This window comes from Corythoichthys intestinalis, chromosome 1 (assembly GCF_030265065.1).
Source record: "Corythoichthys intestinalis isolate RoL2023-P3 chromosome 1, ASM3026506v1, whole genome shotgun sequence".
Classification (NCBI taxonomy): domain Eukaryota; kingdom Metazoa; phylum Chordata; class Actinopteri; order Syngnathiformes; family Syngnathidae; genus Corythoichthys; species Corythoichthys intestinalis.
In genome coordinates, this window is record NC_080395.1 from 46,830,420 (window position 1) to 46,848,240 (window position 17,821).

General features: G+C 37.6%; 1 protein-coding gene across 4 annotated transcripts in view; it reads left to right on the top strand.

Moving 5' to 3' along the window:
- The window catches only part of dennd2b (DENN domain containing 2B), an 81,628-nt gene that overhangs the window by 9,056 nt on the left and 54,751 nt on the right, over positions 1-17,821 (top strand). For 2 of the 4 annotated variants that reach the window (XM_057832003.1, XM_057832027.1), the window contains exons 1-2: positions 5-672; positions 10,730-10,828. In XM_057832003.1, coding sequence (XP_057687986.1) covers positions 10,755-10,828 — 74 coding nt within the window. In that variant the 5' untranslated portion in view covers positions 5-672; positions 10,730-10,754. Of the gene's footprint in view, positions 1-4; positions 673-10,729; positions 10,829-17,821 lie in introns of those variants that run through there. The other 2 variants (XM_057832019.1, XM_057832011.1) reach the window with 2 other exon arrangements.

Genomic DNA, 17,821 nt, shown 5'->3' on the forward strand with positions numbered 1-17,821 from the left:
ATATTGACCCAATATAAAGATATATTTTTTTGTTCATTTGATTAGTTTTTGTTGTTTGTTGTCTTGCTTTACAACTTTTATGTATATAAGAAAGTCAGTTACATGCAATGACACTTTTTGGCCACCAAGGGGGGCTTGCCCCCCCCTAAACTCCGCTTATGTCTCTAGGGTTGACTGAGTTTAAAAAGTTGGTAGTGAATGAGTTAAATGTAAAAATTATTAAAATCCTCAGCTGTATGTGTGTATACTAGTATGTAGAGACTTGTTTGTGAGTGGACGTGGAGAAGCCAATGTGACATTTTCTCAGCGGAGCCGTCCACTCGGTGAATATTCATCCCAAATCTGCCATTCATCCACCGTGACAATAAACAAGGCGAGAGAGCGAATGTGAATGCCTGGAGGAGGAAGAGGAGGAGGAAGACGCCGGCCGGGGCCAAATCACGACAAAAAGTGGGGGCAAACAGCCCGTTTCCATGGTAACAAGTCCAGCCTTCCAAAGAAGAGGTTGGAGAGCTTCATTCCTCGTTCTCCTTTTTTCTTTTTTTTTTCCCTGTCGGTTTTGCTCCGAAAGACATGATTGGGACATTATTGCGAAGGACAGGTATCCGACCAACTTGAATGGAATAACATCTAAAAATGTCAGCAGCCATGTGCTCGAGGAGCCACTCGGAGGTAAAAACAAAAACAACAAAAACAAAACGTGCAGACTTTTTAAAGCCGAAGTTCTAATGGACCCGCGAGGCAGGCTAAACGTTAGCGAATAACATGTTTTAGCGGCATCAAAACGGAGTATCATTCGAGTAGAGTTGTGAGAAGTTTCAAGGTGACTTTGTGAAAAGTGGTCTTCACGTGACCATATTTGGTCATTGTCCTGTTTAACGATGGAGTGGAGCTTAATGTCTAAACACCGCATCTCTCTGCTCATTAGAAGTGAATGAGTATTTAAGTTTGAAAAAGTCCTCTGTGACTTTAAGCAACTTTCACTTTATGGGAATCTCATTTTGCAATGTTTGTTTTTCCCTAAACCTTCAATGCAAGATAGAGTGGAGTCAAGATCACTGTTATGTCTGCAGTGATCAGAGTTCATTGAGATTGTCATTTGCTTATTTTCCTTTGACTACCCCTTATGAATGTTTTAAATGTAAAAAAATAAAGTTGTGGCGCTTTTGTGAGTTTAGTGTGGTGACTTCTTGTGGGGAAATGATTAATTTATTGTTTTAATAGTGCAGATTATTCACTCTTGTGTTCTTACACCATTGATTTAGGAAATTCTTTCCTGGTCACTTGTTAGTCATTGAGAGGAAAACTGAGCCTTTACTCCCATTTTACACTGAAGGAATTCTTGTTCATTCAGAATCACAGTAACAGATCTCTTTTCAATAAAGCAGTTTGACGTTAGACTAGGTGATTACCACATGTTTGAATTCGCTTCCGCTCAATAAAAGAAACCGTATATAGGTCATTATCAATACAAGATGCCTTTGAGGATTCCCAACCCTCCCCCCACCCCAAATTGTGATTTTCCATCTAACGTCACATTTTTCACTATTAAGTAGCTGTTAAACTGTTAGGCATATTGGTCAAGCATGTCAGCTCTGTCATGGACAAATTTAAAGCAAAATAAATACATTGTAAATACATAGTGATTATTTGGATAGTAATTAAATTAGGCGAAATTATTTGATCAAAATCGGACAAAAATTTTACTTTATGTTCTTAATAAAATCTGACAACAAAGATATATGATACTATAAGGCCCTTACTTGTTCATGTAGAAATCACACAAAGAATTTGCTAACCCTTGAAAATAAAATGTTTATTTTCTTAGAATATGAAAATAACAGAGTGGACACTGGACAGTAACCTGACAGGGTGGACCTATAGCACGACAGAGTGGACAAATTGTGAAGGATCGTTAAATGAAATTACATTAATATACTGTATATATATAAGAATTATATATGATGCTTTTCTGCTGGGTTGAAGTACCTTTTATTTTTAACACAATCAGTTCCGGGTTGCTGGTAATCCCCAGCATGTGATTTATAGATGATGGAAAACTGAAATAGTCACTATTGGGGATTGTGACCTACAAGAGATCTTAATTGGTATTTTGACGATGATACAATGGAATATTGATTCCTTTGGATAAATATGCGACGTTTGTGGATATTAAAAAGAAAAAAAAAAACTATCAGCACAATATTTTGCATACGATTTACATAAATTTCACCTAAACCAATTAAAATACAGAGCAATTTTATAATTTTTAACCATTTCGTTCCTGAAACATTTCAGACATTTGAATGAAAACCATTCTGGTTAACAAAACGGCATATGTCTAAAAGATGACGATGTTGTTGTTTGGTGTTTTAATCTACTCGATTCAATAGTTGCTTAACCAATGTCCATTCAGATCGATATATCGTCACACCCCTATATGTACATGATGGGGTAAATTGTATACTTTTTGACAGTGTTTGTCAATGATATAACTATTGTGTGCTAAAATTCAGAGTCTGATCATGCAAATAAACTGCGGTATTGGTTAATATCAGCCAAGACTAATAAGGGTTAACTTTCCGTAACAAGGTGAGAATGTAGTTTCCAGTACAGTAGCTACTGTATTCATACATGATTGAAATAGTTGATGAGCTTGTGAAATTTGTGGTTGCTTGTTGATGGAAGATTTTAGGTGAGTGTTTGAATGTTTGTAATTTTTTATATTGTAATTGGCTTCTGTGGTAATGAGTTGAATACAGTATTGTTTTGAGAAGATATAAGAACATCTTTTGTTTTGGGTGTCAAAGATTCTCTCATTTTTTGGTTGGCCAAACGCAAACATGTCAACAACTAGGGACAGCTAAATATGACATTTTATGCTAAAAAATATTGTCCTGAAAGATAGCCCTTTGAATTTTTCACAGGCACTAGTTGCCATCGGTGGCTTTTGAGGGGAAGCTTTGGAAGGAAGACTATGGCTTCTGGCACAAGTCTATTCTTCATGTTCACAGGGATGGCAAAGGATCGTGAATTCCACATTCCATTTACTGCGCAAACGGCAAGTCTGAAACACGAGTGTAATGGCATTAAAGCCGAAAAGCAAAAGTAAAGGAAGAAAGTGGTGAATATTTTGATCCCGGCTGAACATTTTTGGAATGCTCCGCTTGCCGCTCTAACCGAGAAGGTTAACTTTGTTAATGTTATAACATTAGCACCGTGTAAGAAGGCATCCCAATGAGGTGCCCAAACCACCCTCGGTAATCCTTTGGATGGAAACACAAGTAGCTAGTCTCCAATCCTGCCTCCAGATGTCTAAACGCAAGCCCACCCACCTCACGGAGGAAACTCCTGTCAGCTGCTTGGATCCACAATCTCATTTTTTTGGTCACTTCCCAAAGGTTTTGACCACAGGTGAGATTAGAACCCATAATGACTGGTGTGAGTGTTGCAGTATAGCGCCGCTTCTAGTGAAATGCCCACATTAATGCCAAAGAAACATCCTCTTAGAGACAAAACATTCTCCAATGTGTCACTTTAAAAATGACAGAAAAAGGTAAAAAAGACAGTTAATCATTTGAGCGTCTGAATTGAGGAAACCCCTCACCCAAGTTTTTGGTTTACAGCTCTGTGACTTCTGAGATACTGAAATATTGGAACTTTTCTAGTCCAAGATCTAAGGCTGGTAATAGACAGAAAAGCCTTGATGCGGCAGATAAGTCAGGGCATGGCACCAAACCCGTCTTCTAGTCAAATTGCTTTGATGTCATTATTCACTTACTTTAGACTGCCTATTTATTTGCATGGCGTCCAGGGTCTGTGATGCTAGTCTTTGATGCCTTGTAGTCTTTAGTTAATTTGTTTATTTGTTTAGCCTGATTGTATAATTTTTAACATTCTTTCTGATCTTCTCACACATTCTTATAATCAGATATTATAACCTCTTGAGGCAATGTGTGTATTTTACCTAACTAAAAGGAAACATAGCTCATATGTTTTAATGAACTCTTACTTTAGAAACTTTTACTTTATTAACTACATCCTTAACTTGTGTTCAAGTGAGCTTTTGTAAGCAGACCCATTCAAAGCTTTGAGAAAATTTCAAAAAAATACCTCATACTAACACTGTTTGGTGCTTTTTAAACGGAGCAGAGTTATTTTTCTCAAATAGCCCGCTTCGTTTCGTAAACGTGAACGCGCATCCAAACTCTAGTTCAGATCAATCAAACAAACTCTTGTCCGCTCAAAAATCGTTGGTCCATTACCACGCTGTGACGCTCCACGCTCCTTTTCCTCCCAGGAGGGAGAAATGTCCTCTTTCTAAATATGTCCAATCATTGAGTACGCCTTTTGTCCACATGATGCTACTCGGTAAGTTCGGTTGGCGCAGTGTGAATACTGAACTTTTTCAATAAGTCATTTGCAAGGGGTGTTGCGAGGTAGCTCTCCAACCAGACCCTGGTCCTCATGGTTTAATGTGAAAGTGTCCAAAATTTTTGAGAAGCTTTCATTACATTACAGATATCAGCTGCAAAATGCAATTTCTGGGTGAGGGGGCCAATTTTCCATTAATAACCAAAATGAGGCTTAGAAGAGCTTTGTTTGAATAAAGAATATGTACAAAGGAATTTTGAAAATCAAGCCTGATGACTTCTTCGACCATTTTTTCATATTGTATGATTTTGAATTCTTTCAAATTCGAAGGAGAAAAAATGCAAGTACTTGGCCAGCTGTTCATGGATTTCAGATATATTTGTAGTTTTGGAAAGCTCAGAAAAATGGAGGTCAAACCTGTAAGTTTTCTATTTATAACGTCAGTGTGTGGTTTCGGTGGAAGGGCTCACTACTTCTTCAGAAAACAACAACCCCGCCCCCATCCTGCAACAAATTCTTTGAACAAAATGAGCCTGTTTGTCTTGATTCATAGTTCACGATTAAAATGACTTAAATGAGTGACAACAACTGTTGACTAAAGAAAAAAAATAGTATTTTGCAAGCATACTGATTTACAGTGACCCCTTGCTACTTTGCGCTTCAGAATTCACGCCCTCAGTCCATCGCATTTTTTTTTCCAATTAAAAGATAAATTAATAAATACAGATGAGCTGTCACGATCCAATCACGTAGTCTCACTCTCCCTCCTGCTCCATTTCTTGGTTAGGCAGTGCACTGGAGTTGCTTATTGAAATTAACGATGATTGACAGACGTTAAAGTTTATTCTTGCCAGAGATGCCTGGAAGCCAAAACTTCAAAGCGCCGCATTCGTCAGTCATCGTTTAACTTGTTAAAAAGTTGCTGTGGCAACTCATTGTGTTTAAGTGTACAGCTGGAGCGAATTTGAGTGGATTCACTCAATGAAGCATTTAATAAAGACATGCATTTTTTACTTTATTTTTGTTTAAAAATAATTCAGTGGGACAGTACCATGCTTACAATTTGTCATAACTATTACTTTTGAAGTGCTTAAAAACTATTATATATGACTTAAATGACATATATGTTTTTAATTGTTTTAATGAATTATTATTATTTTTTTAAATTAATTATGTCTCGTATGTACAGTATCCCTTTACAATGCTGAATCTGAAAAAATACATTGAACACACACAACAACAAAAAACTTCACGGTTTTTCACTTAACGCGGCGGGTTCTGGTTCCCATTAACCACGAAAAATGAGGAATCACTGTATTTTATTAATAATTTTGAAATAAGTCAAAAATGATGTGTTGATAGGTTGACAATGAATTATTCTAGAGCAGTAATAGCTCTCTTGGCCCCAAAGAAGTTAATTGATTTAACCCATAATAATGGCAAACAAAACAGGCCATTGACATAAATCTTACTGTTGTAAGAACATCTGCAGTTTTATGATAGTGTGCATATGTATGGAAAAATGTCAGCCACAAAACCTTTTCAGTTGATCAGATGATATTAGCTTCCAGACAGCAAGAAAATTCATCTTATCCACTTAATGTCCTTGGAAAAGTCAAAAACTGTGTTTCCGAGGTCAGATGACACACAGTCTTTGACCCCCCCTGCAGCACAGATGGATAAAAACCCGTTTTCCACATGCCTGCCTCTGCAGCTGTGCATGCTCATATCTAGGTTACTTCGAGGGTTTTTCCCTCCCTGTCTCAATTACAAAAATATACCATGACTACACGGTTAAGGCTAAAATGGAGATAAAAGGGGAAGCATATGTTTGACGTGCGTAATTACAGTACATAGGTATTATTATATGCAACCGCGGTTGTTTTCCCTTTGACATGTAGGCAGTATAGTAGCTGTTAGAGCTTTAAAATGCCCTGTTGAGACAGTGGCTATGTACAGAATAACCCTTTTGTCATAAGTCTGTCATGCCAAATTGAGGCATATGGTAAATGCTTTAACACCATTTCTGGTAGGTGTTCAACTAATGACCCTGCATTTACACTGTCAAGTACCGCTACCGTTTCCTATTTAATTATGAAATCATTCATTGCTCTATGGGTTTAAAATACTCCATACTTATTAGTGTTGCCTATCACATCCATTTCGGTGTTAAAGGGAAAACATTAGAATGAAATATCACTGTAAATAGTCCAAATTAGGCAATTCTTGTTTATTTTTAAGGTACTTTGAACACTCAGATTGAGGTGCTGATGGCTGGCCAATATATGGTTATGTCTGAGAATAGCTGAAGATTTTTATTCTTCCTTTCCCCACTGACTCTTGGCCTCATTCACACAGCAATGTGGTGGTTTTTAAAAAGCTTGAGGACAGGTTACTGATCAGCAGGAAGTAAGGACCAGATTAGTCTGAAGCGTTGAATAGCAAGTGAGGGGAGTTTTAAGGTATTTTAAGCCTTTTAGTGGGCTGTTTTGTCCGTGTGTTTGCCTTTCAAGACGGAAATAAAAATCTTTGATTAATGAAATGTTGACGTATCATATCGTTATAAGATTGTTGAAAAGTCGTACCGCCTTTTCATGGAGTTTGTTTGTGCAGTTGATAATGTTTTCATCCCTCTCATTTCTTCCTGTCTATGAAAACAGCCTTTGATACAGACCAGTAAAGCAGCAGCAGCCTGATGGATTGGGCAAATATTAGTACATTCTTGCATGTTGGGCGGTGAACTGCATATCAGATGATCTGTCAAACATGACAGGGTCAAGGACGCGTCACCCTCTTTTGAAAGTCATTCAACTTAATTAAGGCTCGGTCTTATACACGCTTATATACGCACATAAGCTAAGCTGATAAGACATTTTTTCCCAACCATGCCTCCCTTTCAAAGACATAAACTTTGAACACAAAGGGCTCTTCTATGCAATATCTGTTTGTTTCATAAAGACACCCTTGTTCTCTTCTTTCCCAAATAAGGTAGTTGCTGAGGGAAAACTCATTAGCTTCTCCAGCACTTGTAGACATGAGTGTGGCAAGACCTGGGAAAAAACCTGGAATGGTTTTGCTAGGTCATTGTGTTGATCACTGGGGGATTTTTCTAAGATGTCCAATGAGACATTTTGTTTTTCTCAAGACTGAAATGTTTCCCATTGCTGTTCCATGCGCATGCAATTTTGCTCTCAGGATTTTTACTGATAGTAGGCGTGTTGTGTTTGACGTTTTTGATGACATCGGGCTCATATTTAGAGGCTACTGGATAGCCAGTACAGTGATCCCTAGATAAGTAAAAAACCTTAAAGTAGCGCCCCCCCCAAAAAAACCCATTTTATTTGTATTATTTGTACAATATATTTATTCAGATCTATCATTGGAAAGAGATAAATAAAAGACATTATTTTTTCCTTCGTTTTTCCCCAAAGTAGTATAATTAAAAAAAAAAAAAACTATATTGTACGAGCATATAAATGTATATATGTATTTTAATGTTTTTTAAAGCACTTTAAATGTAAAAATTATGTTAAGTTCTAAACACGTTACTGTCCCACATAATTACTTTTAAACAAGAAAAAAAGTAGACCCCCAATCCATTTAAAAAAAGTAAAAAAAAAAAAAATGTCTTTATTAAATGCTTCATTGAGCATCCACTCAAATCCGCTCCAGCTGCTCACTTACGCACAATGAGTTGCCACAGAAACTGTTTCACAAGTTAAACGATGAGTGACGCATGCGGCGCTTTGAAGTTCGAGTCTCTGGCAAGATCAAAGCTTTACCGTCTGTCAATCATTGTTTACTTTAACAAGCAACTCCAGTTCACTCTCTGACGAACAAAGAGCATGCAGAGGGAGGGAACGTGAGACTGCGCAATCGGCTTGGGACAGCTCATCTGTATTTATTTATTTATTTTTAAATTGAAAAAAAATCAGCGATGGACTGAGGGCGCGAAATTTGAAGCCCGAAGTAGCGAGGGATCACTGTATATGCTACAGTCACATTTGAAGAGGTCTGACACCAAGTTCTGTCAAAGCAGTTGCCAAGCACGCCTTTGTCTATTGTCTGTAAGTGACATAAGTTTAGAAAGAAAATGGAAGTGAAAAAAAATTGAATTAAATGAAGACGGTTCCTCCCTCTGAAATCTTACATATATAACGTAAAATTCATTGTAGTGGCTACTGGACTTTTTTGGGAAGGAGAACACTGGGGAGACGGCACTCATAGATGGCAGTGTCAACTCAGGGGATCTGTATTACCAGTCAAGTAAGAAAGTGAGTGTGACTTAGTTAAGGTGATGTCTGGTTATTAAGTACGAGAACTTTACACCTTACGAACAATACGCATGCTTTACGCACCACGAACAGGCCAATATAACGCATGACGCAAAAGTTTAGTTTTAGGAAAAAAGATGTGAGGTGGCTGGACAGGTTGATAATTTACAGTCAGCCCTCCCAGTCAAAATGGATTGTATGTCTATTTAATTTGATAATAATTATTAACAATATAACAATTAGGCATGTGCCGGTATGAGATTCTAACAGTATGATAACCTTAAACCAAAATACCACGGCTTCATGGTATCACGGAATTGCAATTACAGCTCTAAAATGTGTTACTTTAAGATATCTGGGTTAAAAATAAATAGGAAAAATAAAAACTTTTTTCCATCGAACAGGATTTTTATTTTCCAAAACATTGACAAAGTGGAACATAAGTATAATGTTCAGTTAAATAAAAAAATAACAAAAAATAACAAATATTCTTAATAAAATTAAAATAAATGCAGTCCTTTAGGTGAGCCTAAACCCACAGCCACAGCTCAACATTATTACCATCAGAACAAAAATAATTGAATTATTTTCCATAAAAAAACGTGTGTATGACTCGTATCATGTTTACATTATACACACACTCTTTCTCAACACAGACAGTTGTCAGAGCGAAAAAAGCACCATGCTTTACCACCACTAGTCACACTAAACACGCTGGAGTTAACTCTTGTAGCTGGTAGGAAACGTTTATGACGGTGTTTACTAACGTTTAATTTTGTATAAATGCGAAATGGAGGTATTGCCTCCTCGGCAGCCACCCTCCGCAAACATGTTTTGCATGTTGGTTGGCCCTCCTCCTCTAAGCCACGGCTGTCTTAAACTTTTCTGTAGCAGAACTATTCCCATACCAGCGATTTTGTTTTCTTCAATGGGGGAAAAAGTTCAGGAGTTTCATCTCCTCCAGCCATCGTGTAGCACAGCTGACTCACTGACACTGAGCAAAAAACGGTGGGGGAGGGTTGAGCCTTGCAGCTGCAAGTGAGGGATTTATCCTTGTATTTTTAGGGTATAAAAATGCCAATACCAAATACCAAATTTTTTTGCGGTTTTGAAACCATGATATTTTCATACCACAGTATACCTTGAAACCGGTAATCGGCACATGTCTAATAACAATGTAGCAATGATTTGAGTTAATTAGCTCCTATAGAAATATAAACAATAAGGTTAATATTCAAATAATATATCAGCTCTTTGGTGGTATATCAGAGGTTTGTTGTTGACTCACTAGGAGTTTTCGAGGGGAGATCCTATCAGAGCTCAGGAAGTCAGTCAGCTAACGCCTTGTTGTTTACTCTCAAAGGTCCATCCTGGGCCCCTGTGACCCACTGATTGTAGCTTTTTGTGTGTGTAAAATAACAAAGTCATTTAAACAATGTTCGAAGCTTTAAATAACAAAGATGTAAGAGCTCCCATAATTGAAATGATTACAGACTTATTGGAACTCTATGCATTTTGCCATCCTAAAGTATTTGTTCAAATAAGTAAATTCAAGCCCCGTTTCAGGACATTAATAATACATTTTTAAATTTCTTGTTCCTGATAGCACCGACATCTATGGATCCATTGTACAATATTATACTTGCCTGTGTCAAACTTGTTTGTCTCACGCAACTAATCATGATGCATGCGCCGTCTATGCAGCACGGTCCGCAGTCACAGGAAGTAGCTGATGGCAGGAATGCCCCCCATCTGTGTCTTTTGGACTCAGCCGCACTTCTGCTTGGCTGGCTTCTTCATACAACAACTTCCTGTAAACATGATACGCTACCAAGTGCCTTCCCATCCTACAGCTCTGATCTCTAAGGATCTCCGTTTGACCTCATTGTGTTGGACAGCAATTGCTATGAGTTTTTTGTCTGGGGTCTCTTGTTCATTAAGAAATATGATTTTATACAAGCAAGGAAAAAAAATTAATTGGCTTTTAACTCATTATTGTCTTATTTGAAAACTGATCATGTATTAGGTATTAATATTTTATTATAATCAAGATGCTGAACATACTTGTATTTGTGCACTAGGTGAGTGGGAGCTTTGCGGGCAAGCATGACTGCCAACAAAAGTCCAAAGGCTGTGCCTCATGCAGGAGGGGGTAAAGCTCCACGGAACCCCCCTGACAGGTGGGTAACCCTCTTACAGTCTTGGCTCATGATTTCCAAACTGTGTAATTTCTTCTTGAGATTTAGTGGGAATTTGTTTTTATTCCTGGGAAACAGCATTTGTCACTCATGAGAAAGACTTCTAAAACCTTTGCTAGTACTGTTCGTGCCTGGATCCGGGGCCAGAGCCCCATCCAACTATTAAGAGTAGCGAGCTGCAGCTTGTGGTAGCATGTTGCAAGCTGACAAGCTCCAGGAATGATATGGGATATCTCGCTTCGCTTGTCCGTCACTCTGTCATACATTTTTTCTCTGCTATGAAAATTTCAAACGGAAAGATAAAGTTACCGCAGTGGCTGAAACTGTTATATGGAATATGTCAACAATCACATCAAAATGAGCACTGGCTGAGTTTTGGTATGCAAAAAACAGTGGTGGTACTAGACTTGACAGTGTGAGCAGTTGGTCTATGTTGTGGCTATTAATGCCCGTAGCTGTAACTCACACTTGATTGGTTGGCATTGACAGTGATAGACGTCTAAAACATTTTTCACTGAGGAGGTCAGAGGATCTCTCCATAGCCCACACCTGTATAATATACAGTAGGGCTGTCCTAAACGACTATTTTTCTCACGATTAGTCAGTCATATATATGTATTTATTTTTACTAATCTAGAAATTACATTTTTGTTGACACTTATTACCGTATTGGCCCGAATATTAGACTGTGTTTTTTGCATTGAAATAAGACTGAAAAAGTGGGGGTCGTTCTATATTTGCGGTCTAGATGTTATACCCATTCACGACGCTAGATGGCGCCAGATATCATTGAAGCGATGTTTTGTCATGACTAAGGTGTAACGGTACATGTATTTGTATTGAACCGTTTCGGTACGTGGTGCTCGGTTCGGAACGGAGGCGTACCGAATGAGTTTCTGACGTAATGTAACCCTTACATTTCGAGGCTGTGAGTCGATCGGGTTACAGTTTCTTTGTGTAGATTATATTTACTCCGTCTTCTCTACTATAATGAGGACCAACACGGTAGGAGAGTATAACCCAGAAACGTCAACGGTGCGACAATGTGGCCGCCGCGAGAACGCAGTGAAACGTGGGCGTTAAAGTCAATCAGCCATTGCACACTAGTCGCAGTGCGTGTTAGACGCGTCCCAGAAGCGGCTCAGCACGACGCACGCGAAAAGAACGGCAGAGTTTATTATTTGACGCGACCCTCCTGCATCAATACTACTACCGGTAGCTAGGATCGAGCAGACCGGAAGTCACTCGTGTAAAAATACGGTGGATCCGGTCGATTTTCAAACTAATATGCAATCGTAACCCACTTTTTGAGTCCATCAGATCTCTTGAGTGGTAGATCGGGGCACAGTTTACTTGTCTTTGTAGATTTACTGCTGTCTCTTCAGCTAAGTGTCCTTGAGCAAGATACTGAACCCCACGTTGCTCCTGGTGCTGCGTCACCAGTAGGTAGATGGCGAGATAGTGTAAAGCTCTTTGAGCGCCTTGAAAGGTGGAAAAGCGCTATATAAGTATAACACCATTTACCATTTACCATATAATAATAACCAACACGGCCCCGTGTTCAATACAAAACCCTGCTACCACAACAAAACAAGTAGGAACTAATATTCACATAGGAACTAAAGTTATACAACATAAAATATACAATATAAATGAATACTACATTCCTTTTGTAAAATATAAACACATAATAAAATAAATAATAGCCCATTTAAATAAAATAAATTGAAATAAGCTAAAACACCTGTAATTAAATAATAAGAATAATACACAGATCCTGCTTACACAATTAAATTTATTAATTTCTGTTTGGCGCTTTAACTTGAGAAAATCCACCAACAAAGCTTTTGAAAACCGTTCATAAGAAAAAAAAAAGATTCATTGAGGCATTTCATTTGTAAAATACATGTTAAAATCTTTGTCATTGGGATTGCTTTTCTCTTTAGCACAGTACTTCTTTTTTCTTCCTTCAGAAAGAAAACTGACCAATACGTGGGGTCTGAAAGGCAAATTGTTGTTGGATTATTTTTAAATACCCGCTACTTTTTGAGCAGAATTCTAGCTTTGTATAGGCTAATGTTCCTTTTTTTGAAAGCACAAAGGTGTGTAATAAACAACTAGCACATTTATATTTTGCATTTAATTTTCTTACTGTACCGAAAATGAACCGAACCGTGACCTCAAAACCGAGGTACGTACCGAACCGAGATTTTTGTGTACCGTTACACCCCTAGTCATGACAGATCTCAGCTACTCTCAAGTTTAACCAGTTTTCATTATTTTATTGCAATGTTTTTCCTTATTCAGATTTGTATCAAGACTACAATTACAGTTAGACTTCACTTTGATGGTTAATGCAGTTATTGCAATTTTGTTATTTTATCACAATACAGTGGTGTATTTACATTTCATAAACCAGAAGCCATTCATTTACGAATGTGATTGCACTTTAGTTTACATATTTAAATGTTCAGATATTAAAGATTTGAATCAGGCAAAATAACATGCTTTTTCTCTCAAATATGTTGTTATAATCACTTGTTTCAGATGTATTGTAATTATTTTCTGTATAAAAATAATTTGGTGTTCAAAAAGTCTGTTTTCAAACTTGAGTCTTGAAAAAGAGGGGGTCGTCTTAAAATCAGGGCTGTCTTATATTCGGGCCAATACGGTAATTCACAAAAACATTTTGGAACACTTAAATTCTTTATTAATGTACAAATAAATACGTAAATAACAATAATAAATCACAAATAAACAATGAGGTCAAATGCTGATAGCATTAACTAGTGCAAAAGAATTGAATGTAAACAGATTCAGAACACTGACTTTGCCTTTCCAACATTCTTCAAAAAAAAAAATCTGCCATTAATATTATAATATACTACTATATATAATTGTATTATAATAATTATAATAGTTATTCATTGTCAAACAGCTTTTTCATAAAGGGTGTCATTTTAAAGCTATTCTTAGTGTCGAATCTGAATTCTGAATTATATGAGAATAACTCCAGAAATCGTTATTTATATGTTGAACATGACATGATTTTATTTTGAAATCTTCACCGGAAGTACCTTCGCTAAACCGCTAACCATAAGCTTTACACTCCGCAAAAAAGTGCACTTTCGTCATTGCATGTGGTATCAGTAATAGATTTTTTTTTTTTTTTTCTCATTTGCAAATGCTGTTAACCAGTGACTTTTTATGTTTGAAGTGTCACCTTTTCACCACAAGTTTGCATTTTGGAGAGACTGCCATTGTTGTATAAAGTTGTTAGTGGGTTGTCTTTGGCATGTTGATGACCAATAAACATCTGTGAAAGGAACTGGAGTCTCATATGCCATCAACACGCATATGTACATGTATGCACAAATGTATGCACGCCAAAAGCGGTGATAAAACGCAGCCGTGAAAATTACCACCCTCATTTTTATTTACCGTGCAATAAATGGACTTATTGCATATCACGACAGGCTTAGTCGAGACTTCAATAAAAAATATCGTTAGTTAGTTAGTTGGATGGACTCACGATCTGCCAGCTTGATGTGTCCTGTCGTCTTCCAAAATTACAACTGGGTGACGGCGCTTTAGGTGTTCATTCCCGGCCAACGTGCAGCCTGGTATGCAAGCTTGGCATTGAAGAGACAGGACACAACAATGTATCTATCCTCCTTTGTTTTGTTGAAATAAGTTTGTTTTGGCTACTCTGGTGCGCTTTTTTGGCTATATGCTGCTTTCCCTGCTTGCATACCAAGCGTCCACCATTCTCAACTTTCCATGCATATATTTTTTTAACCCTTTATTAACCGTTGATGGGATGTTGTGCTCATCGAGGCATTTACGACATTGATGACGGCGACTACAGTATACAGTATGTACTGATTATACATACTGTATATAATTGCTTTTTTGAAAACAAATGTGCGTAGAATTGAACTTTTTATTCATGGTTATTTGTGTTATAGTGATGTTTATTGGAACCTCTCACATGATGTTATGAATTACATAGTATTTTTGCATCTTCCAAGGCATCTGTTTCCTAAGGATTTATGGTTTGGTATGACCTCACTTGACCTGAGAGTTTCCACTGTGCATGCATTATAAATTTGGCCCACTTGAGCTGGCAAACCACACTCAATGTAATTATGTGAGACTGTATAGGATGTGGTTGGTTAATGTTTACGTAGTATTATTTCGCTGAGTCATGTTAGATTTTAGGTTTACTTTGCAACGTTGGACTTCAGCAATATGATTTGCAAGGGCATATAGACTATATGCTCCAGAAAGCACATTAGGTGCAAATCTCATGATCAAAATTTTAAATTTATTTACACATTAGTCGCAGTGCCCTATTCAACTATTCAATTCAGCTAATGTGTTAGTGTTTTTCCTCATACGCAATAAGTAGTTTGTGTCTTGAATTATGTCGAAGTGAATTATACTAAGCAATACGTTAGCCATTTTAAGGGATATAAGGATCATGGAAAACATGAACATATATTTTGATTTTATTAACTTACTGGCTGCAATTGGTAGCGATGGGCATCCATTTTGAATGATGACTGATCGCAATTGTCCCCTTTCCTGATAGGTAAACTTATATAAAAATTAGAGATGTGACCGAAAATTCGGCTCCGAAAACTTTCGCCCGAAAATAGCTAAAAGGGCATTTTCGGTATTCGGTTAAAAGGCTAAAAGTTACCACCGAATAGCGTGAAGAACCGTAGTCCTCTTGTGATGATGTGATCAAAACACGGCGAAACACTACTGGCTCATAGCCAACATGTCCGCGGTTTGAAAGTATTATAGTAGTATAAGGTATCAAAGAAATATATAAATTAGTTCATGAAGGAAAATAAAATAAATTTGCTTCATCGCGGCTACACGGACGTTCTGAAGTTGCTTTCCGTTGATGTCCTGCATCGCATCGAGTACAGTGCATTTGAGCCCGTGCGTGATTAGTTTGGAGTTTAGTCAAACAAATAAAATACAAATAATGCATACATGTGCACACAAGCGTATAACGAGATCTCATTTATCTTAACAACTGGAGGCGTGATACATTTTCCGAGAGTCCTAAACTTCCAAGAAAGCGCATTTATCAAAGTTTCATCGGCCGTCATGTGTGTTGCTATGACGACGCCAGCACTGTTCAGAGTTTGTCACAAAATGCTCACTGCCACCGGGAACTCACCCTACCACGGGGTTTCAGAACCGGCACCTTTCAAATTAAATGTCTCGAGCCTCTGGGGTTGTAGAACCAATGCCAAGGAAAAGGAAATTTAACAGAAAATAATAAAATAAAAAAAAGAATAAAAATGAAATTAAAAAATGAATTATATGCATGTGTATTTTTCTGGCTTTCAGTTTTTCGGCCAAGTATTTTCAATATTCGGTTATCGGTTTGGTGAAGAATTTTGCTTTCGGTACATCCCTAATAAATATCTCAAACTATAACAACTGAAAGGTTTAATTTTGATTAAGTTAATAATTAACATTACAGATGTTATTGAGTGGCCATATCTCGTTACTTCTTAAACATTCCCATTAATATTTAGCCTCACTGTTGTTTCCCATGGTAGCCACATTATTTGCTCGTTTGGTTTGGAACCTATCCAGGAACTCTGTCCTACTTACTTAAGAATACATACTTTTATCCCCCCCTTTGACTCTAATGCAACATGTCTTCTTTTAGTGGTCTTCATCAAATGGATTCATCATACATATTTTTTACCACGATAATAAACAATCAAGATAAGGCTAAATTGTAGATTTGAGATGAATATGGTCTGACAAGGCATGTTCAGATATTTATTGTGACAACTAATTTCTTAAAGGGCTCATTCTAGCAGCAAGCAGGTTTCAATGTGTCGGAAAAGTCTCCCACCCTGGAGCATGAGGATCGAAACCAGGGTAGGGCAGACAGGTGTGTAGAGAGATTTGTCCCAACCTGCATTGTTGGATCGCAGTCCCCCAGCTCCCAGCTTCCTCCTCCCATGTTGCCTGTTATTCTAACCAAAGCTGTGACATCAGATCTCATAACGCTTGTTTTGCAACACTAACCCAGCTCCCAAGCCATTGTAAGTTTACTCAACATGTATGAGTTATAAGGTGCGTGAGGTAAGACTTTTGTCTACAGGGAAAGTTTGTCTCTCTGACAAAACCTGTGAGGAACTAACTGGTCCAGGCAGCATTGGGATTAGCATATAGTCTTACTTAACAGCAAAGATCACACACAGCTTCGCACAGGAGAGGATTTAAGACACTCAAGGTAAAACACATCATGCAGCTGATTAAATCTTTACATTGTTTGCGATGTGAGGTCTATTGAGATATTGAGAGCTGGTTAAATCACTCCTGGCATTGTATTGCAGGCTAGGTTTATTTTGGCCAGAACTGCTCTCTCATGATGCCGGATACTGACTAATTTCCTGTGATTAGTTTAAAAACTTTGCTAATAATATTGGAAAAGAAAATAACCTGAAAATATTACTTTCACTGATTTTGTAGATCAACGTCTATGTCTGTGCTTCATTACCTGCCTCCTTTTGCATGGATTGCTGTTACCAGCATAGCTCAAACTACAAAACCGATTCACAAAACACTCTGGGGGGGTGTGGCATTGGTTATGGGGGAAGCCATTAAATTTGGTTGTGATTGACGATAACAGTAGTAGTTTCAGGTAGTTTTATGCGTCACTAGCTCCCCCCATTTGCCATTCTGCCTACGCAATTGTGGAAACACAACTGAAAACTGTGTCATCCCTAAACGGAAGGATCCAATTTGGAAGATATTCCGATATTGTGAATCCACCAAAAACAAACAAACAAACTTTACCGATAATCCTCATGAGGTTTGCAAGAGTGATGGATCCTACTCAAACTTTAAACCTCTTGACTGTTGAAATGTTTTGTGTAATTGTGTAAAGGTCTATCGATGACATTAGCACTCTACTGATATCTCTTGTGAACA